Raw genomic sequence first — 24,069 nt, forward strand, 5'->3', positions numbered from 1 at the left:
GTAGAGTTTTAACTTGCACTTGTAGATGTAGCGATGAACTGTGTTAACTGAGAATGGTTTTCTGAAGTGTTTCTGAGCCCACACGGTAAGATCCTTTATACACTGATGTCAGTTTTTAATGCAGTGCCGCCTGAGGGATCGAAGGTCATGGGCATTCGATGTTGGTTTTCAGCTTTGCCACTTACGTGTAGAAAGTTCTCCAGATTCTCTGAATCTTCTGATTATATTATGGACTGTAGATGATGGAATCCCTAAATTCCTTACAACTGAACGTTGAGAAACATTGCTCTTAAACTGTTGGACTATTTTTTTCACACAGTTGTTCACAAAGTGGTGATCCTTGCCCCATCTTTGTTTGTGAATGGCTGAGCCTTTTGGGGATGCTCCATTTATACCCAATCATGACAGTCAACTGTTGCCAATTAGATTTTCTTTGAGCATTCATCAACTTTTCCAGTCTTTTTTTGCCCCGTCGCATCTTTTTTTAAATGCGTTGCAGGCATCCATTTCAAAATGAGCAAATATTTGCACTAAAACAAAAACATCTAGCAGTTTGAACATTAAAAAATCTTGTCTTTGTGGTGTATTCAATTGAATATAGGTTGAAGAGGATTTGCAAATCATTGTATTCTGTATTTATTTACATTTTACTCAATGTCCCAACTTCATTGGAATTGGGGTTGTACATGCACACAGAGGCCACTTGGCTATTATAATATCAGTCCAGTCTCACATGTTTTTTTTCGTGCTCCCGTGACGAATATTATATTATATTTGTGACTTTTTTTTTTAACTCACTATTTCAAACCCTACTCCTACCCCTGACCCTAACCTTAACCATAACCTAATCTTACTCTTTCCCCCCACCCTAACCATAACCACCCCCGACCTCCCCACTTTACTTTTAATTTCATGCAGCCATCATGGAATTATTTAGAATGAATTTGCGCTGCCGTTACAGAAATGAGGCACTTTTCGCCACAATATCATGAACCAATAGATTAATGTATATTTTGTGCTGCTGAATCATGACTTGCCGTGAGACAAGTTTGTATAATATAGATGCAACCCATCATCTTGGCTTTTATATTTTTAATTAATTTATATCACATTGTAGAGATTTGTTTTGAATTTGAGTTTAAGGATGATAATTTTTAGAAATTTTGATTTTTTTGTATTTGAAATTGCATAAACAAATTAAAATGTCATAAACAAATTAAAATGTGTGAAATACCAAGTGTCACAATACTTTTGAAAGGCACTGTGTAGGATTTTGAGTATTGTTCTTTCCATTTCCTCATTGCTCATTAACAGCAGGCTAGCTTGTGAATGTTTTTAAATGTCAGGTTAACACCACTTGTGAATTAATTATAAATGAACTTATACAACTACACCAAGAATTGCTTTGTGCACTTCATGGGGTTATCCATGCTAACCAAAGGATCACATCAAATTACTTTATTCATAACGCAAGTGTGACTATTGCACTATATGAGGCAAATCACAAAATTTAATAGATCTCTGTCTTGTTTTCCCTTGCTTTCCACTTCTCTCTCTTATTCCTCTCTCAGTGGTGGTGCTGTATTTGCAGGCTGTGGGAACCAAAGAGTGGAGGGAGGTAAGTTAAACAGCCCACTGGTATCTGTCTGTCTGTCTGTCTTGTTCTCACTACATATTGACAAAATTAAACAGCTTTCACATCTGACTAAGGTTGGTGCCATTTAGTGCCATAACAGGTTGAGTTACAACCTCTTTCACCTGGATCAACTTGAGCAGGCACACCAGCCTACAAAACCTGGGAAAGGTGTTTTCTTTTCTGCAGCTCCAATGGATTCTCAGCTCCTTCAGCCCCACCTGTAGTCCAGTGCAGGTCTGGAACAAACTGATGTAACTTCACGCAGACAGTGTACACTATGTCCTCAACTCTTCATATTTCAGGGTAATTGTTTCCATACTCAGTGTGAAAATTTGATGCCCAGTTGTAATAAGGCACTGCTGGGCACCTAGTCATGTGAATGTCAGTTGACACAGCAGGAAGTCCGGTCAAACTCCTAAAATTTTTTGAACATGTTCAAAACTGGCATGAATTGAACCACATTTCCAGACTTGAGCTGATCTATGCTGCTCCACCCGGAGCACACATAAGCTGTATCAAGATGCTAGTCAGGAAAATTCTGCATCAAACTCATTCAAATGGGAAAGCTGTTTACTGTTCCTTATTGTTTGTCATATACAATATATTAGCAAAAGCAAAACAAAAAATTCTGTTGCTTCAGAGGTTTGCTCAAGTACGTGCTGTCGCAGGTGATAAATTCTCATAGAGTTAAAAAAAGTAAGAAATATATTTGTAATTGATGAAGGGCACATTCTATCAAAACCTCATATTTTCCCTGTTCACACTTACTCATGTTACGGGTTTTATTATTTTTCAGTCTTATGACCTTCTGTTCATTGTTGTTCTTTGGCATTCTCGCAATTCAACACTGCCCGCCTCTCCTACACATATTTCTATGTCATCTCCAAGCACAATAACCCCCCCCCCCTTCATCTCATTGAATTTACCTGATTTTTCCCAGTTTGTTTGCCCAATTGCAAATTCAGAGACAACACTTGTGTCAGTTAAGCTTTGCCTCTGCTCGACCTCTCGCTTTAACGCACCTCACGCTTGATTTCCACATGGCAGGCCACAATCAAAAACATGACACAAGGACTATACTGCAATCAACTCAGTAAACATAAGAGAATTGATGCTATGGTTGGTGATTGCAATCATGACAAATTCTTCTATTCTCTGGCTTTAACAGCTTGTTCTATGTCAGAGAAATAACTTATTACTGATGATCAGTTTATGCACTCCACATTTAAGAATTAGATTCATAAGAGTAAAACTAAGAAATATGAATTTGGAAATTATGAAATATAGAGGGGATGTCACATTCACAGTCATAAAACTGGAGCACTACGTTTGTAAAGTGCAAACCTCCACCTACACTAGTTTTCAGTTCCACAAACTTTTACCACTGGAAAAAATGTTCAATATCAAAGTCCTGTTAGAAGTGACTTTTCATAAGCTAGATTCAATGTGATCAAATGTCAGGAGTATTTATGTAGTTCATGCACTTGAATCTAAGTTTGTTTGTGGTGTTGTCAGGTTTTTTTTTTAATTTTTGGTTTCTGAATTCTTTTTCAGATCATTTTCACACAACATTGGTTATCTTTGCTGTGCACAATTTGTCATTGCTTTTTGGCACTTGGTTTCCGACTGATAACTGGAAGATAGAGAAACAGCCATAAAATTGGACCCTCCATCCAATTTCGGTGCTGCAGGTAAATCCATAACAGAAAAATGAGTGTGATTGAGGTACTTTTGATTGAGATACAATGCAATTTCAATATTAAATTCCACAATCTGGATCAGAGCTGGATCAAATTTGTCAGGTGATAGTGAGTGCCAGTCTGCACCTCACTTTCAAATGTGAGAGTGATTGGGGTATGTTTGATTAAGCTATAATATAAAATATGCATTAAATAAGGTTCCATCCATCCATTCATCCATTTTCTTCCGCTTTATCCGGAGTCGGGTCGCGGGGGCAGCAGCTCAAGCAAAGCCGCCCAGACCTCCTGATCCACACACACCTCCCCCAGCTCCTCCGGGGAAACCCGAGGCGTTCCCAAGCCAGCCGAGAGACGTAGTCCCTCAAGCGTGTCCTGGGTCTTCCCCGGGTCCTCCTCCCAATGGGACGTGCCCGGAACACCTCTCGAGCGAGGCGTCCAGGGGGCATCTGGAAAAGATGCCCGAGCCACCTCAGCTGGCTCCTTTCGACGTGGAGGAGCAGTGGGTCGACTCCGAGCTCCTCCCGAGTGACCGAGCTCCTCATCCTATCTCTAAGGGAGTGCCCAGCCACCGTGTGGAGGAAACTCATCTCGGCCGCTTGTACTCGCGATCTCTTCCTTTCGATCATGAGCCAAATCTCATGACCATAGGTGAGGGTCGGAACATAGACTGATCGGTAAATTGAGAGTTTTGCCCCCCTGCTCAGCTCTCTCTTCACCACAATGGTCCGATGCAGTGACCGCATCACTGCAGATGCTGCACGGATCCGTCTGTCGATCTCATGCGCCATCTGTCCCTTGCTCGTGAAGGTGCTGATGTTCATCCTGAATGCTTCACACTCAGCTGCAAGGCAGCCCAGTGCATGCCGAAGGTCCTGATTTGATGAAGCCAACAGAACCACATCATACGCAAACAGCAGAGAGGAGATTCTGTGGTTCCCAAACTGGACCGTCTCTACACCCTGGCTGCGCCTAGAAATTCTGCCCATAAAGGTAATGAACAGAACCAGTGACAAAGGGCAGCCCTGGCGGAGGCCAACGTGCACTGGAAACAGGCTTGACTTACTACCGGCAATGCGAACCAAGCTCCTGCTGCGGTTGTACAGGGACCGGATAGCCCTTAGCAAAGGACCCCGTACTCCCAGAGCACTCCCCACAGGGTGCCCTGAGGGACACGGTCGAACTCCTTCTCCAGATCCACAAAGCACATGTGGACTGGTTGGGTGAACTCCCATGAACCCTTGAACACTTGATGGAGGGTGTAGAGCTGGTCCAGTGTGCCGCGACCAGGACGAAAACCACACTGCTCCTCCTGAATCCGAGGTTCGACTATCGGTCGAATTCTCCTCTTCAGAACTCTGGAATAGACCTTACCGGGGAGGCTGAGGAGTGTGATCCCCCTATAGTTGGAACACCCCCCCGGTCCCCCTTCTTAAACAGAGGGACCACCACCCCAGTCTGCCAATCCAGAGGCACTGTCCCCGACCGGCATGCGATGTTGCAGAGGCATGTCAACCAAGACAGTCCCACAACATCCAGAGACTTAGCGTACTCAGGATGGATTTCAACCTCCCCAGGAGCCTTGCCACCGAGGTGCTTTCTGACCACTGTCAGATCCTGCTTTTAGATACACGGCACACGCTCACCCTCCGATGAGTGTGTTTGTGTAAAACCAGCTCTCCGTCTCTGGGGTCCGACCTTCGTGTCTCCACGGGTATTACCCAGCAGGGCTGCACAAAGGTTGTTCAAGCTGGTGGTGAGGAGATTCGTCTAGCTGCTCACTGCCTCCATCCGTACGTACACCCCGCTGAAGCTGATCTCGCACCCCGGTCGAATAGCCTTCTCAGGAACCAGGATATGAACCGGCCACGCCCGTTAACGGCAGCTCTCCTCTTATGGATCAGGGCTCTTGGAATGTTGCTAGATTTTAAATTTAGGGACTCGTACAGCGAGTCCCCAGGATGTGTTATTTTCATTAAAAAAACAGACTAACCTTTTAGAGCCTTTTGATGTTGTACATCTAATAAACTTAACTTTCACACCTTAAGAAGCATCAATAATCCAATGTCCGAGCCTTAACACTTTAACTGCATGCTTGGAATTTTATTGCAGGTTTTGCAAGTGCCGATAACATAATCAACATAGATTATATGGTGATAATTTCACAACAGTAATTCAAATATAATTAGAATAATGATTGGCAGAGATTTTTTTTAATCAATAATTCTGAGTGATCTTACTTTGACTGGGACTGGATTGATTTCTTAACAAATTTTCCTGGGAGTGAGGGAGGAAGGTTTTCGAGGTCAAGGTCCCCAGCTCGATGAACTTGATTTCCTCTTCATCAGCTATTAGTCGTTGGCTGACCACGATCCTTGTGCGATATTGTGATCCTTCAGCAAAGTTAATCCACATAAGATATTATTCCATCTTCAACCAACCACAAGTTGATCTAATCCATTCTGGTATACTGTGATATTCCTTGAGAGAGAAATCATTGAACATTCCCCACTCAGACTTAAGGCCAGTGGTTATCCTCCATCGTTCTGCTACTCCGTGACTGGACGGCCTGAGTGGGAGTTGAACTCTCTCTTAAATGATCTTTTATGGCTCCAATCCTCTCACTCCACGATTCCAATTGATGCTCACAAGATGGTCAAGTCTTGTGATCTCCTTGTAGCAGGGGAGTAGTGGCAACAGCACCTCTCCCTGGAAGAATAACCCCGTTTTCTGGTGTTTCAACAGGTTATATATGTTCTTGACTCTAGTCGTCCTCAGATGATCTTGGTTACCATGGGGACGCTGTTGACTCAAAACCTCCTCCCTTCTCCTTCTGCTTTACTGGAAATCTCCGCAGCCCCTACCAGTAACTTATTTCTCAAGTTCCTCTTTTCTGTTAACATTTCAGCTTTTCTGAGAATTCATTCTTTTAAATCATTTCTTCAAAATCACATCAATCATATTAAATCATTTCATTACAACTCTCTTTCACATAAAAACAATTCATATGATCATATACAAACATTCTCATTCCTTATTCACTTATTCGTAAAATACATCTTCTAATCAACTCTTAATTTTAACACATTACTACTTCATTTGATCATACTTGTCATGTTAGAATCATTTTTAGATATTTTCCCTCGTCTTCACCACCGAGTTCATTCCGTGGACCTCCCCATTTGCAATGGAAAAGTCCGGCATGACCTCACTTACTCCTGGAAGGTACCAAAAACTGTGCAGTTTAATTCAACAGCATGTATATTAATCCCATGGCACGTATTATACTCCAAGATGAAAACAAGCTGAGAGCAGGCTTAAAGTCATCTTTCCTGACACCACCTTGGTGACTTCGGCCTGGGTGAAGGATGAGTCCGCCTCTGAGTCCACAGTCTCTGCTTCCTCTTCGGAAGACTTGACAATGGGATTGAGGAGATCCCCGAAGTATTTCTTCCACCGCCCGACAACATCCCCAGTCAGGGTCAACAGGTCCTCTCCAGCACCATAGACAGTGCCGGTGGAGAGCTGCTTCTGCCTCCTGAGATGTCAGACGGTTTGCCAGAATTTCTTTGAGGCTGACCAATAGTCCTCCTCCATGGCCTCCCCGAACTCCTCCCAGACCCGAGTTTTTGCCTCTGCGACTGCACAGGCTGCAGCACGCTTGGCCTGCTGGTACCTGTCAGCTGCCTCTGGGGTCCCACTTACCACCAAAGACAAGTAGGACTCCTTCTTCAGCTTGACGGCATCCCTTACTTCCGGTGTCCACCACCGGGTTCAGGGATTGCCGCCGCAACAGGCACCAGAGACCTTGCGACCACAGCTACAAGCGGCTGCATCAACAATGGAGGTGCTCGAACATGGTGTTCGTGATGGACAAACTATGACTAGCACAGAAGTCCTACAACTGAACACCACTTGGGTTCAGATCGGGGAGGCCGTGTTTCCCGATCACACCCCTCCAGGTCTCACTGTCACCGCCCACGTGGGCGTTGAAATCCCCCAGGAGAACAATGGAGTCACCAGTCAGAGCACTATCTAGTACCCCTCAACAGTGAGAGACCACAGTGAGAGACCTGTCCTTGACCCGAAGGCATAGGGACGCGACCCTCCCGTTCACCGGGGTGAACTCCAACACTTGGCGACTGAGCTGGGGAGCAATAAACAATGCTAGCCCAGCTCTCCGCCTCTCCCCGTGGGCAATGGCAGAAAAGTGGAGCATTCAGCCCCTCTCCAGGAGTTGCATACCAGAGCCCAAGCTGGCTCCAGGGTGGGGCCCCGGCTCCGCCATACCGGGCGACGTCTCGGTCCTTGATTTTGTACTGGTCATGGGAGCTTCTATTAAATGGGGTTTTCAACATAAAATCTAAATGGCCACAAAATCTGTAATGTGGATTAGATACGGATCAAACTTTGTCAGTCGCTAAAGGATACCATCCTACATAACACTCTCAAATATGAAAGTCACTTTTTCTGTTAGGGTCCCTTCACACATAACATGATTGAAGCTGACTAGGGCACGAAGGAGGAATTGCATGCCATTGGTGAAAAATTGGAGCCTCCTCAAATGCCTCATACACCTGTCGCTTCAAACATTTGCGCACACAAGCGGCCGAAAGACAGCGAATGCCCTGTGCATCCTCATTCGATCCCCCTCTCGGCAGGTGTCAGCCAAATTCCAGGTGACACACACAAACATCCAACACCGCTCGCTGCACACTTAGAAAAGGCGTGGCTATTCGTGCGCCTGGTACGATAGTAAACAGCAGGTGATCACATTCGACCTGCCTTTGAAAAGTGTCAAAGTTGTACACATGGGTGTAACTGTGCCAAACCCCCCACCACACACACACACACACACACACACACACCATGAAACCAACATTGTCAGCTGTCGCTGTGTCGTGCTGGACCAGCTGACCACTGTGTCCTGCAGCTCAACTGGAGAACATGCAGTGCACATGTGGGCAGGTGCGCACGGCCTCATGAGGACCGGCCAGCATCTGATGTCACTTCCACCACATAAATTCTAGTTTACATGACAGACAGAAAGAGTGCAAATTAAATAACACAAATCAGGGTCAAGACGTGAACTCATTCCTGTGTGACTGCTTTGCTGTAAACATTCAGTGCCTGTCAGCTGACTGCAGACTGTCAGCAGGACGTGACTGTGCACACAAGGTGTCAAATTAAAAACACAGACAACAGTCAGATGCAGGACAAACACATAATCATACATTCATTAAATTAAAATCACAGAACAATGCTACAGAAAATGAGACTTTTTTCTGTGAGCTGCAGAGGTCTGCTGACAGAGGTGGGCATGTCCCCCTGCAATGTGCAGCTGGTCAGATATCTTTGCTTACAAGTTACAGCTCAAGAACACCTGTACTGACTTGTAGGATATTAAGTCACATAACTACAGCATGAAGCGCGGACATCGGCATGCTGTCCTCGGATAGAAATAAATTAAAACATACTGCTTCAGATGACCGCTGCATCAGTGCACCGCAACGCTGCTGAATATTGTGCCATGCAAGAAATCACCCCACTTGATGCCCCCGTGAGGTGCGTGTCACTGCGGGATTTCCCCCCATTGTAATAATTAAAACACAGATCATATTTGCATCACTTCGCGCTGGGCACGCCATCACTTGCACGCCACGGCTCTTCATGACACAGAAGCTGGCCGGCTCAAGTGCATCAGATAATTCATGTAAAACATGATTGAGAGAACAGGAATCCACATCATTTCATTACTTCCTGGTGTACATCTAGTCAGAGGCTAAATCTGCTCTTTATAACAGTAAGTATTATTAATTGTGGTGTTTTATTCATTTGACCCTCCGCTGCTGTGTGCACGACAAACATGAGCGTGCATGAAACCGTTGCCACGGTATCGTGCACGCCTGTTTGACTATGCACCCCTCCCGACAGCAGGTGGAATATTTGGTGGTTCCCCATTTCATTTTTGGTTCATGGATTTTCTCCTGGTTTCTGCATCTTTCGTGTTATGTGTGAAGGCGCCCTTATGGATTTACCCACACCAACAAAATTGGATGGAGGTTCCAGTTTTATTGTCTATCTTTCAGTTATCAGTCAGAAACCAAGTGCCTAAAAGCAATGACAAATTGTTCATTGCAAAGATAACCAATGATCTGTGAAAATTATAAAGAATTTAGAAAAGAGAAAAGTTTAAAAAAATAAACTTGACAGCACCACAAAAAAAAAAAACTTAAATTCAAGTCCATGAACTAAATACTTACTCCTGACATGTTGTCACATCTAATTTAGCTTATGAAAAGTCACTTCTAACAGGACTTTTCCAAGGTAAAAATTAGTGGAATTGCAAAGTTGTGTTGGCAGAGGTTTGCACCTATGAGAGGTGCTCTAATTACTTGTGATATTGGGAGTGATGACTAGGGATGGGTATTGATAAGATTTTATCGATATCGATGCCATTATCGATTCTGCTTATCGATCCGATTCCTTATCGATTCCCTTATCGATACGTTGTGAATTTTGTACTAAAAGTAGGCTTTACAGGTTTTCTATGTATTTCATTGAGTCTTAAAGTAAATAAATATGAAATTGGTCACTGTATCCTTGATCTCTGGACATAAATAAAAATAAACAAAACGTGTTTCGCTTTGAAGTTATTCATTCTGACTGGATTCTATCATTCTAACTTGACTCGGCAGAGAGCCGCGCATCGTTTGGAGCTGTGTGAACAGAACAGAGGACAATTCTCGTTTCCCAGTTAGTGACTTTAATCAGCACAAAAGTGACTCAGGATTGACACATTCAGGGATGAAAGTGCTGAAAAACAAAAAAAGCTGAAACCCAAAATTACCCCCAACACCACCCGCACAAAAATGTTTGAATTCCAGAAGCTCTGAAATGCAATCTGGGACTATTCAAGACAATAAACTGCAGTGAGTGCAGCATCCATTTGGAGAGAAAAATCCAACTTTCCTTATTCAAATTCATTCCAGTAGTATTCTGCTCTTACTAGGATGCAGCAGGTTTCTAGTTTGGCAGATAGTTCTGGAGGATGAGGAGAATGGAAGAAATTAACACATTGAAAATATGGTTTGACCGAAACAAACTGTCATTAAACTTAAGACAGGGATGAAGTGGAGGTGTAAGAGTCACTAGGTGTTCACAGGAAACACTTATTTATTTCTGTATATATTTATTTATGTATGTTTATTATTAGTTGGTTTTATATTTTCTGTTATGTTCAGGTTCTTTTTGTCTCTTTCTCTAAAATTGTATATAATAAGTATATATTGTATATAATAATCATTAGATTATTAATATATAAACAAAAATAAATTTAAAAAATATTACAATTTGAAAACAAATGCACCCGAACGTGATGACAGCTATCACTGCTTAATGCTAACTTTTAACATTGAAAATGCCATAGACATGCTAATGCGTTAGCATCGCTCCCATTTTTAAGTTATAAAATACATCTGTCAACTGTTTCAGAAGATCATAACAGGTCGGTTTAACATAGAAAAGGTAAATAATACTCACAGACGTATGCTCTTTAGGGTTTTAGTGGGGGAAAATTAAGTGAAAGAAAGAAAGAATAAACGAAGCAATAGATCAAAGCACTGCTTCAATCTGTGAACCACTGCTTTGATTGGTTCAAGGTTCAAAGCAAAGCCGCGCTGCAGAAAAGTTGATTACAGACGCGCTGCAGGGTCTGTAATCATTGTAGAGAAATGATAATTTTCCTGAAAACACCCCCCAAAACAACAGCCACTCTGAAGGACCGATAACAGAATCGTTAAGCAAAAAGCTTATTGATGTCGGTGGATCAAATCATTTCTTAACAATACCCGAAAGGAACCGGTTCTCGATACCCATCCCTAGTGATGACTAGATATACAAATCATTCCTCCTTTGGAACACACAAGTAGATGCAGGAGTGGATGTGGAAGTGGGGCTGACAGCAGGCAGCGACATTGATGCAGCAGTAGTGGCATGCACAGGCAGAGGGGAGAGCTGGGAATTTCAGCCTTAAATAGCTTTCCCAATTTGCAGGAAGTTTTTGGGTAAATTTTGAGGAGTGTGAGGAATGACAAGTGAATGTCAAGCAAGACAGCTTGAACTGTCTGCCAGAACTATCTCACAGGTTTGCTCCATCTCTGTCTTCACTTCTTTATCCTTGACTGACACGGTACCTTTTTGCAGTATTTAATTGACACTGTAATACGTCTTATACAGGCCCTGATTCTGCATCTGAAATCCTGTTGACACTGTTCTGGACCATTGTGGTGAAGAATGAGCTGAGCCAGAAGGCAAGGCTTTTGGATTAGGAGTTGATTCTTGCTCCTATTATTGTCATGGGTTTGCTTTATGACTGAAACAACATGGTCACAGATACAAGCGGTGGAAATGAGGTTCCTCCATTAGGTATTTGGTGATTCTGACTCACTTAGGGAGAGGGTGCAACTCTCAAATGTCCTGGACCGACTCAGAGCAGAGTCGCTACTTCTTCACTTTGAAAAGAGCCAGCCAAGGTGCTTTGGGCATCTGGTGAAGATGCCTCCTGGTCATTTCCCTAGGGAGGGTTTCGAGGCACATCAAACCAGAAGGAGGCCCTGGTGAAGACACCGGACTCTCTGGAGAGATAATATTTCCCAGCTGGCTTTGCAACACCACTGAATCCCCCAGGTCCTGAGGACCTGGCCTAAGATAGGGAACTATGGGATGAGCTGCTTGTTCTGCTGCCATTGTAACCTGAATCTTGATATGTGACAAAAAATGAAATAAATTTATGAGTTTATTGGTGCCCATGCTTATCCATGGATACTATAGCTTGAAGCAGTTGAGAGTGTATGAGACATCAGTGTAGTGGATATAAGTTAAAACTAAATTTAATTAAATCTGAAATTAAATTAATGAGCTGTCTCAGAGAAAATCATGCAGAAAAAGAGAAGTTGTCTGGATGACCATCACTGATTTCCATGAAACTTTCCATAAGTGAAAAACAATCATAACAACTTGGGCCTTTAACATTTTCCCCCCATAAAACGTTCTGAACAACTTTAGACAATTTTTAAAATGATGCACTTTTGGCCATGCTTGCCATCTCTACATTGAAATATAGAGTAAAAAAGATCATTTTGAAAGTGAATGTTCTCAATTCTCAACACCTATATTGCTCTTTCCTGAGTTCCAGAATTTAGGAAATATATTTTTCTAAATGTTTTTAGTGTCTGTAGCATGGCATATTGTAGTGTAAATTAGCAAAGTCACCTTTTCTGAGGGAATGTCAAATTCTGTAGTTACTGTCTTTAATGAGCTGTGTCAGAGAAAATCATGCGGGGGTGGCTGGACGACCGACTCCGATTTTGAGGAAATTTTCACCACCTTCAAGTAGATTGATTATGAATGGCAAAGTTAGTTTTTCCATCAGGCAAAATTTTACTTGAATTTGGTCAGTTAAAATTTGATGTCAAAATGGCCTCAGATTGTGTTACATTAAAAATATAGTAAAAATGGCCAACTTTGACATATCGGTTCTCAATTCTTGACGGGTAGATAGAAAAAGTGAGTGTGATTCCTTATATGGGGTGTCAGTGACCTTCAAAAACCTGCGTTCTGTGGCATATTTTCATATATTTCTGTAATTGACACTTTTTGAATCCTATATGTGAGCAGGGCCATATCTGGGTGAGCGTAAAATTTGAAATTTATCATAAATCAGTCCATTTTCTACTTATTTCAGCAAATAAGATGTGCTTTCCTTTGTTTCCCAGTACGCAGAATTGATTTATACGGTTAGGGCCCCTTCACACAGTCGGAATTTGGTTGATTTGCGCATAAAGTGCGCATGAAGCAGGAATCATAAGCAAAACGTGTAAAATCATAGCTGCTTCCAATGCCTTGTACACCTGTTGATACAACTATTTGCGCACACCAGCGGCTGAAAGACAGAGTGTGCGCTGTGCGAGTCCATCGAACCCTTTTGCGGCAGGTGTCGGCCAAATTCCAGGTGACACGCAGGAACATCTAACACCACTCGCATGGCACTTAAAAAATATGTGACCATTCATACCATCATCATGAAAACAGTCATCAGACGATCACTGTTGAGGTGGATGTGAAATTTGTCGAAGTGTCCCCACGACTGTGGAGTTGCTGAGTGCACGTGGCGTGACAGAGTGTCGGCTCCCCCCACAACACATGTGGGTGTGTTTCACACACTCCGCTCCCACCCCCACTCCCCCCAACACATCTGTGAGTATAAGATATGTCACATGTGTAATCAGAATATTGCAGTGTTACCCGAGGCCAAGACCTTGTATCTGGGGGTTTGTCTGAATTTGTGCTTTGTGCTGAGTATTTCTAATTTTGAAATGTCAGGGCCATTGACTTTACAGTGAGAAATCTTAACTTCTATAGCTTGGTAATACTGCATTTACACATAATGATGGCACGTCACAAATGTCACGAAGTATACATTCTTGGCCGCTGATCACGAATGTGATGATTTCAGGCAGAGGCGTCAGGTGTCCTCAGGAACTGCTGCAACCTGTTACCATGCATTATGATTAACGGCACGTGTTGCTGCGGAATTATCAGGAACAATTACGCATGGTCAAGAAAAATGTTCCGCATTGCTGCGCGTTGTTGCACGTTGTTGCGCATTGTTGCGCGCTGATGCGCATAACAATGCATCGTTAAGTTCTGTCACGTTGTGAATGAGGCGCATTGTCTCCACTCACACACCCATATTCATCCAACCGTCAGCTGCTGAACAATTCAGATGGCTCCAGTTTTTCCTCAACAGCCACAGCAGAAGAACTTGTGACTGCATGCTTCATTGGGCTCTGTGCCATGGAGTGGTGCAGAGAGGAGGAGGAGACTGAGAGCCAGATGTGTGGCTCCATGCGGCTCTCGTCTCACTCGTTTTCCCAAACATCAGGTACATGCAGCAGGTGGAACACCTGCAAGAGCGCGTTGAGGAGCACTGGAACGAGTCTTTTAGCCGACTTGGCGTCACTGTCCTTCTTCAGCATACTGCAGCAATGAAACTGAATGGGTTTAATTGTGCCCATGTCAGAGAAGAACGCTGTCATGCTCTATTAAGGATCACCACTAATCAAAATGGATCAACACGCTCAGTTGAACCTCCATGACATGAGGCAAAATGAGGGTGGTGCGTGACATTCATGGAAGATTCTTTGACAGCCAAAAACATCCTCCATGAAAATCACGAATATCACACACCAACACGTGCTATTAAGAAACCTATTGAGATGCATTGTCACATTAAGAATGTCAGGAATGTGCCAAGAATGACGCAAATATGACATTCGTTACGTGTCTTGCTTATGTGTAAAGCAGATTAAAGACTGCAAAAAATCATTATTCATGAGTTGACTTAGTTTAAGAGGTTGATCAAATTTGGGGCTGAGAGGTCACGTTGTTCTTATTCATATGACCATATTTGTATGTGGCTTAGACAACCATTTCTTTGTACAGAGCACCAATAGCTACCTATACAAAAGCAGAAAGTAAGATATATCAGTACAAATACAATTTATAATTAATTTGCAATCTTTGGTTTCATAGATATATGTCATTACCTTGGTAAGCTGACACAAAATGTACACTAGCTTTATCAGTTTATGAGAAAAATTATCCTTGCACAATACTGATTACATATAATAGGAGACTGTGAATGTAAACTTCTACTTTTACATTTTTGAGTTTGTAAACTTTGCATATCATGGTATGAGTGCAGAAAATATCTGTTTGTATTAAATGTATATTGGCATAAAAAAATTAACAATTTTTTTGATCTTCTGCTTTTAGAATGCTCGATTTGATAACCTCACAGAATGCGAAGATACTTAAAACTGTGCATGTTAGCAATTAACTTTATGTTAACAATATGTTCTATCAATTGATGTAGTCACAAACTAAATTTTATCATTTCAGGTGCTAAAATTTGAGAATGACCTTGACCTTTATCAATGACCTTGACTACTAATCACCAAAATAACTATAAATCAATTCTGTGTACTGGAAAACAGTAAAGCACAACTTATGTGCTGAAATAAGCAGAAAATTGACTGATTTATGAGAAATTTCAAATTTCCCGCTCACCCAGATTTCGCCCTGAAAGTGCTCACCTATAGTATTCAAAAAGTGTCAGTTACAGAAATAAAGAAATATGTCAAGGAACGAACAGTGGTTTTTGAAGGTCACTGGCACCCCATATGAGGAATCACACTCATTTTTTCTATCTACCTGTCGAGAATTGAGAACCGATATGTCAAAGTTGGTCATGTTTACTATATTTTAATGTAACACAATCTGAAGCCATTTTGACAACAAATTTGGAACTGACCAAAATTCAAGTAAAATTTTGCCCGATGGAAACTCTAACTTTGCCATTCCTAATCAATCTACTTGAAGGGTATATGGTGAAAATTTAATCAAAATCATAATCGGTTATCCAGCCACCCCTGCATGATTTTCTCTGAGACAGATCAATAAATACCTCAAAGGGCCACCACCTGCATACCGCAGGAATTTGATCATGTTATGATCAATATTAATCAGTCTTTGATCTGAAATTCATAAATTCTGGATACATTTGATTAAACATCTGTCTTCAAGTGGACACAAGACAAACAACTGGCATAATATTTACAGATTTATTTTCAAATGTACAGGTATAAACACATATGACTGAGATTTTGAGAATATGGGGTAATGTTTCTGTGAAGGCTCTCAGTTGTCCAAGTGGTTTCCATAGTAGAGAAGCTTAAATCTTTGACTGGACTGGGTTGCTTGATGCAAGGACGTTTCGCTTCTAATCGCAGAAGCTTCCTCAGCTAAATTTCTTGCTCTGGTAGCCTGATTTCTGTCTAACAGAAGCCAGCAAAAGCTGGAGTTTTAAACTTAACCAGACCCTTCCTATCGAGAGGCAGGCTGCTATTGGCTAGTGACTAACAATTGCTCTAATTAGCACCTATTGTGTCTAGTTAGCAATCTCCTAATGACAGGGCAGCTGTCCCTCGTAACGATGGGACTGACGCCTCTCCTGACGACGTCAATGACTCATTACCATGAACAAAAGACTGAAACTGCTTTGACCTGAGTACCACATTGTAAACACGGGACAAAGCGTGTCTCAGGCTGGGTTTCAACTGTTTCACATACAATGCTTCCTTCACTCCCCTCTCAAACCATTTCTTTTCTCTGGCTAAGATTGTAACTTCCTTGTCCTCAAACGTGTGGTTAGTGTCTTTAAGGTGGAGATGAACTACAGAGTGGGGTCCACCGGCTCCCTCTCTGTGGAGCTGGTATAGCCTTTTGTGCAACAGCTGCTTAGTCTCACCTATGTAGTGTTCATTACAGTTTTCCTGACATCTGATAGAATACACTACATTGCTCTGTTTGTAACTAGGGATCATGTCCTTAGGGTGAACTAATTTCTGTCTCAAGGTGTTAGCAGGTTTAAAGTAGGTGAGTGAGGGCTTTCTGGACATGTTGTTGTTCTTTAGTCCTTCTCTCTGTAGTTGTGGACACCTGTAGGGCTCTGTGTTGAAGAGTACTGATCACCCCAAGCTTGTGTTCAAGGGGGTGATTTGAGCCAAAGAGCAGATATTGGTCAGTGTGAGTGGGTTTTCTGTAAAGCCCTGTCTGGAGCTGCCTGTTCTCTCTAATCGTAACATCACAGTCCAAGAAGGCTAAATGGTTGTTTCTGGCATTCTCACGTGTGAACTTGATATTGGAGTCCACTGAATTGATGTGCTCTGTAAAGGCCTCCACTTCCTGTTGTTTGATTTTAATCCATGTGTCATCGACATATCTGAACTAGTGACTGGGAGAGATGCCCGTGAATGATGCCAAGGCTGTCTTCTCCACTAGCTCCGTGTACTAGCTCCGGCTCATTTTCCAAACAGCACCGAACATGATAGTTTAGTTCACCGACCGACCGAGGAAAAAGGTTTTGGTGTTTGCCATGAAAAATGTTCTGGAAACTTTCAAAACTTGTGGAACACCAATTTAAAGTTTAGAAAAAGTTCAAAACTTGGATAAGGATGTTGTGGGGGAAAAACTAAATTTCACAAAAACACCTTTGGTATTGAGTGAAAAATTAAGAATTTAGAGACTCGCAAATTCAGTCTTAGGGCCCCTTCACACATAGTACGAATTAGTGCAAATCATGGCGAATCATGGAGAAACAACAAATTTCACATCCAGCTCGAAAGTGATTGTCTGCATACTATTTTCATGTTAACAGCACGAATGGCCAAACATTTTCTAAGTGCCAAACGAGCGGTGTTAGATGTTCGTGTGTGTCACCTGGAATTTGGCTGACACCTGCCGCTAGAGGGATCGAATGGGCTCTCACAAGGCACATTCTGTCTTTCAGCTGCTGGTGTGCACAAATAGTTGTAGCAACAGGTGTACGAGGTGTTGGAGGCAGCTCCGTTTTTACACGTGTTGCATACGATTCCTGCTTTGTGCGCAATTCACCCACATTCGTACTATGTGTGAAGGGGCCCTTAGAAAAGCTCAGCTCAGAAGTTGTCTTGAAAATGCAGAGGATTTGACTCCTGCCTTAAAAGTTATCAAAAACTAGTGCATCAAGCAACCAAAGTTACAGAACAAAAAGAAACACAATGAAACAAAAGAAACAGCCTAAGGCTAAAGAAAAAAAAATGGACAAGAAGTTCAGGGATAAAAGCATTCAGGGAAAAATCATCCAGGGGTCAAGAGCCCAGGAGAAATAGAAGAAAAGACAAGAGAAAAGTGGAAGAATTGAAGAGCATGGAAAAGAAATTTCCTTTGTTTTGGGGTCATTTTAAAGAGGCTAAGCACGCAGTCATAAGCTCTGCGCACTTGGCCTCTGTTTTTTGCCCAAAGAAAAGTTATTTGAAAAACACATCAGATACAATACATGACCTTCCGATACAATAAATGACAATAAATATACCTTCTTTCTTCACTGGCTAACAAAATATAAGCAGACTAAGCCATCTTCTAAACTATCCTAGAAGAATGGAGGTGATTAACAGAAACACTGTTTTCACCATGACATTTCATTAATAATTCAACAAATAACATTTAAATATGTACCAAGAGATTATTTAAAGGAATACTTATAACATCACATTAAAGAGATGTTGTGATCTATACCTTGTCTGTCTTTTGTCCTTGTGTTATTTGTCTTTGTGGTCTGTCCCCATCTGTGTTTTATCTGTTAGTCATGTTTTTCTGTGTTTGCACACTAGCCCTTTTTGAGTTCCACCTTAGTTATTAGTCTTTTGTTATGTGGTTTGTGGGTTTTTTACCTTGTGTTTTGGTATTTAGTTTCTGTTTTTTTTTTTTTGTTTCTACTCACCCCTGGATTCCTTGAGGTTTGTGACACTTTGTTAGTTTCTTTGTGTGTTTGTAGGTATGTCTTTGTCACCCGGCCTCTCTCACAGCTGCTGCACATTCCCAGTTACACCATTCTCACTCTCTGTTCATTTGTGGTCATTTTTACGACCTTTGATCTTTTTCAATCTCGCTGGTTAAGATTCTAGGTTCATTAAGCTGTTATCTGTAGGAGTGTCCTGTTGCTGTCTGGATGTTCTCTAAATTGGACAGGTTTCATTAAACTGTGTAATAAATGTAGGTTGAACTGGAATTGCCTGGAACTGTTTGAACAAGTGTCTTTGATCCATAGGGACTATTTGTTGAAGCCAGGAAATGTTTGGAAGCCTGGTCACTTTGTGGGAAGGGAGGTTGGGACTTTTGGTACTTAGTACCACCAAGTGATAACACAGTCATTCAGTTTAAGACATTCCAGCCTCAGGAATGTCTGGAGAGTCAGTTCTTTGTTAAGAGTCAAAAATTAAGCCAACTTTAGATTCTGTAATGATATATCTGTGGACATATTTGCTACATCAGTTTATGACAGGTGGCTTGACCTGCCAAGGTTAGTACCCATTTACAGCTGGGTGGACTGTGGCTATGCAGATGAAATGTCTTGTCAAACAACACAGATAGATTCTCAAAGTCAATGACTTACTCAGTAGGATATGAGATCATCCATACTACCTTCAAATTAAGTTAAACAATGATGACATGTTAAGACCTTATGTTTGACCATGCACAGTCAACCAAGTTCAAAGATCATTTTGAAGTGGAAGGAGGAAGACGTTGCATCAGAATTTTGGCTCTCTGTTGGAACTGTTTACACAGAGACTGCTACCTGCTGCTTTGGACTTTGAACTAACAGTCTTTTTCAAGACTTTTTTACTTTTTTTACTTTTTCACCGTGCTCCAACGCCTAAAGAAGACCTCTAATGGTCGAAACATCGCGACGGAGCACTTTTATCAGCTAACTTTCATCAGCGTTGGCAAGCTAACTAGCTTGCTAACGCTTTCGTTTTTATTTTTATTTTATTTTTTAGCACTGTTGTCGTGCGTTACCTGTGCTGCTCCACAGCCTGTCTAGTGAATTTTTATTTTATTTTAGCACCGTTGTCGTGCGTTACCTGTGCTGCTCCACAGCCTGTCTAGTGGATTTTTATTTTATTTTAGCACTGTTGTCGTGCGTTACCTGTGCTGCTCCACAGCCTGTCTAGTGGATTTTTATTTTATTTTAGCACCGTTGTCGTGCGTTACCTGTGCTGCTCCACAGCCTGTCCAGTGGATTTTTATTTTATTTTTTGGCACTGTTGTCGTGCGTTACCTGTGCTGCTCCACAGCCTGTCCAGTGGATTTTTATTTTATTTTTATCACTGTTGTCGTGCGTTACCTGTGCTGCTCCACAGCCTGTCCAGTGGATTTTTATTTTATTTTTTGGCACTGTTGTCGTGCGTTACCTGTGCTGCTCCACAGCCTGTCCAGTGGATTTTTATTTTATTTTTTGGCACTGTTGTCGTGCGTTACCTGTGCTGCTCCACAGCCTGTCCAGTGGATTTTTATTTTATTTTTTGGCACTGTTGTCGTGCGTTACCTGTGCTGCTCCACAGCCTGTCCAGTGGATTTTTATTTTATTTTTTACCACTGTTGTCGTGCGTTACCTGTGCTGCTCCACAGCCTGTCCAGTGGATTTTTATTTTATTTTTTGGCACTGTTGTCGTGCGTTACCTGTGCTGCTCCACAGCCTGTCCAGTGGATTTTTATTTTATTTTTTGGCACTGTTGTCGTGCGTTACCTGTGCTGCTCCACAGCCTGTCCAGTGGATTTTTATTTTATTTTTTGGCACTGTTGTCGTGTGTTACCTGTGCTGCTCCACAGCCTGTCCAGTGGATTTTTATTTTATTTTTTAGCACTGTTGTCGTGCGTTACCTGTGCTGCTCCACAGCCTGTCTAGTGGATTTTTATTTTATTTTAGCACCGTTGTCGTGCGTTACCTGTGCTGCTCCACAGCCTGTCCAGTGGATTTTTATTTTATTTTTTGGCACTGTTGTCGTGCGTTACCTGTGCTGCTCCACAGCCTGTCCAGTGGATTTTTATTTTATTTTTTACCACTGTTGTCGTGTGTTACCTGTGCTGCTCCACAGCCTGTCCAGTGGATTTTTATTTTATTTTTTAGCACTGTTGTCGTGCGTTATCTGTGCTGCTCCACAGCCTGTCTAGTGGATTTTTTTTTATTTTTGCACCGTTGTCGTGCGTTCGCTGTTGCCGTGCGTTACTTGTGCTGCTTCATGGCCTGTCTGGTGCCTTAACTAAAGCACTCCTTCTGCTGAATCACCTCTAAATTATTTATACATTATTCACTTTGCGTGTTTTTAGGAATCCGCTAGGTTGCGTAGCTACTAGCTCTTAGCCGATTTAGCATGGCGGCTTCTCCTGTCTCTCCCGCACTTTTCTGCTCTGGTTGTGAAATGTTTAGTTGTTCCTCGGCCTCCTTTAGCAGTAACGGTACTTGTAATAAGTGCAGCTTATTCGTAGCTTTGGAGGCCAGGCTGGGCGAATTGGAGACTCGGCTCCGCACCGTGGAAAATTCTACAGCTAGCCAGGCCCCTGTAGTCGGTGTGGACCAAGGTGGCTTAGCCGCCGTTAGTTCCCCCCTGGCAGATCCCGGGCAGTCGGGAAAGCAGGCTGACTGGGTGACTGTGAGGAGGAAGCGTAGCCCTAAACAGAAGCCCCGTGTACACGTCAACCCGTTCACATCTCTAACCATTTTTCCCCACTCGACGATACACTCGCCGAGGATCAAACTCTGGTTATTGGCGACTCTGTTTTGAGAAATGTGAAGTTAGCGACACCAGCAACCATTGTCAATTGTCTTCCGGGGGCCAGAGCAGGCGACATTGAAGGAAATTTGAAATTGCTGGCTAAGGCTAAGCGTAAATTTGGTAAGATTGTAATTCACGTCGGCAGTAATGACACTCGGTTACGCCAATCGGAGGTCACTAAAATTAACATTAAATCGGTGTGTAACTTTGCAAAAACAATGTCGGACTCTGTAGTTTTCCCTGGGCCCCTCCCCAATCAGACCGGGAGTGACATGTTTAGCCGCATGTTCTCCTTGAATTGCTGGCTGTCTGAGTGGTGTCCAAAAAATGAGGTGGGCTTCATAGATAATTGGCAAAGCTTCTGGGGAAAACCTGGTCTTGTTAGGAGAGACGGCATCCATCCCACTTTAGATGGAGCAGCTCTCATTTCTAGAAATCTGGCCAATTCTCTTGGATCCTCCAAACTGTGACTGTCTAGCGTTGGGACCAGGAGGCAGAGCTGTGGTCTTATACACCTCTCTGCAGCTTCTCTCCCCCTGCCATCCCCTCATTACCCCATCCCCGTAGAGACGGTGCCTGCTCCCAGACCACCAATAACCAGCAAAAATCTATTTAAGCAAAAAAATTCAAAAAGAAAAAATAATACAGCACCTTCAACTGCACCACAGACTAAAACAGTTAAATGTGGTCTATTAAACATTAGGTCTCTCTCTTCTAAGTCCCTGTTGGTAAATGATATAATAATTGATCAACATATTGATTTATTCTTCCTTACAGAAACCTGGTTACAGCAGGATGAATATGTTAGTTTAAATGAGTCAACACCCCCGAGTCACACTAACTGTCAGAATGCTCGTAGTACGGGCCGGGGCGGAGGATTAGCAGCAATCTTCCATTCCAGCTTGTTAATTAATCAAAAACCTAGACAGAGCTTTAATTCATTTGAAAGCTTGTCTCTTAGTCTTTTCCCAAAAACCAGTTTTATTTGTTATTATCTATCGTCCACCTGGTCGTTACTGTGAGTTTCTCTGTGAATTTTCAGACCTTCTGTCTGACTTAGTGCTTAGATCAGATAAGATACTTATAGTGGGCGATTTTAACATCCACACAGATGCTGAGAATGACAGCCTCAACACTGCATTTAATCTATTATTAGACTCTATTGGCTTTGCTCAAAAAGTAAATGAGTCCACCCACCACTTTAATCATATCTTAGATCTTGTTTTGACTTATGGTATGGAAATAGAAGACTTAACAGTATTCCCTGAAAACTCCCTTCTGTCTGATCATTTTTTAATAACATTTACATTTACCCCGATGGACTACCCTGCAGTGGGGAATAAGTTTCATTACACTAGAAGTCTTTCAGAAAGCGCTGTAACTAGGTTTAAGGATATGATTCCTTCTTTATGTTCTCTAATGTCATATACCAACACAGAGCAGAGTAGCTACCTAAACTCTGTAAGGGAGATAGAGTATCTCGTCAATAGTTTTACATCCTCATTGAAGACAACTTTGGATGCTGTAGCTCCTCTGAAAAAGAGAGCTTTAAATCAGAAGTGTCTGACTCCGTGGTATAACTCACAAACTCGTAGCTTAAAGCAGATAACCCGTAAGTTGGAGAGGAAATGGCGTCTCACTAATTTAGAAGATCTTCACTTAGCCTGGAAAAAGAGTTTGTTGCTCTATAAAAAAGCCCTCCGTAAAGCTAGGACATCTTTCTACTCATCACTAATTGAAGAAAATAAGAACAACCCCAGGTTTCTTTTCAGCACTGTAGCCAGGCTGACAAAGAGTCAGAGCTCTATTGAGCTGAGTATTCCATTAACTTTAACTAGTAATGACTTCATGACTTTCTTTGCTAACAAAATTTTGACTATTAGAGAAAAAATTACTCATAACCATCCCAAAGATGTATCGTTATCTTTGGCTGCTTTCAGTGATGCCGGTATTTGGTTAGACTCTTTCTCTCCGATTGTTCTGTCTGAGTTATTTTCATTAGTTACTTCATCCAAACCATCAACATGTTTATTAGACCCCATTCCTGCCAGGCTGCTCAAGGAAGTCCTACCATTATTTAATGCTTCAATCTTAAATATGATCAACTTATCTTTGTTAGTTGGCTATGTACCACAGGCTTTTAAGGTGGCAGTAATTAAACCATTACTTAAAAAGCCATCTCTTGACCCAGCTATCTTAGCTAATTATAGGCCAATCTCCAACCTTCCTTTTCTCTCAAAGATTCTTGAGAGGGTAGTTGTAAAACAGCTAACTGATCACCTGCAGAGGAATGGTCTATTTGAAGAGGTTCAGTCAGGTTTTAGAATTCATCATAGTACAGAAACAGCATTAGTGAAGGTTACAAATGATCTTCTTATGGCTTCGGACAGTGGACTTATCTCTGTGCTTGTTCTGTTGGACCTCAGTGCTGCTTTTGATACTGTTGACCATAAAATTTTATTACAGAGATTAGAGCATGTCATAGGTATTAAAGGCACTGCGCTGCGGTGGTTTGAAT

At 42.1% G+C, this 24,069-nt stretch overlaps 1 protein-coding gene across 1 annotated transcript in view; it reads left to right on the top strand.

Moving 5' to 3' along the window:
- The window catches only part of LOC117512201 (copine-9-like), a 524,667-nt gene that overhangs the window by 180,090 nt on the left and 320,508 nt on the right, over window positions 1-24,069 (top strand). The window contains exon 3 of the mRNA XM_034172192.1: window positions 1,572-1,618. Coding sequence (XP_034028083.1) covers window positions 1,572-1,618 — 47 coding nt within the window. The remainder of the gene's footprint in view (window positions 1-1,571; window positions 1,619-24,069) is intronic.

The sequence above is a fragment of the Thalassophryne amazonica genome, chromosome 6 (genome assembly GCF_902500255.1).
Source record: "Thalassophryne amazonica chromosome 6, fThaAma1.1, whole genome shotgun sequence".
Classification (NCBI taxonomy): Eukaryota; Metazoa; Chordata; class Actinopteri; order Batrachoidiformes; family Batrachoididae; genus Thalassophryne; species Thalassophryne amazonica.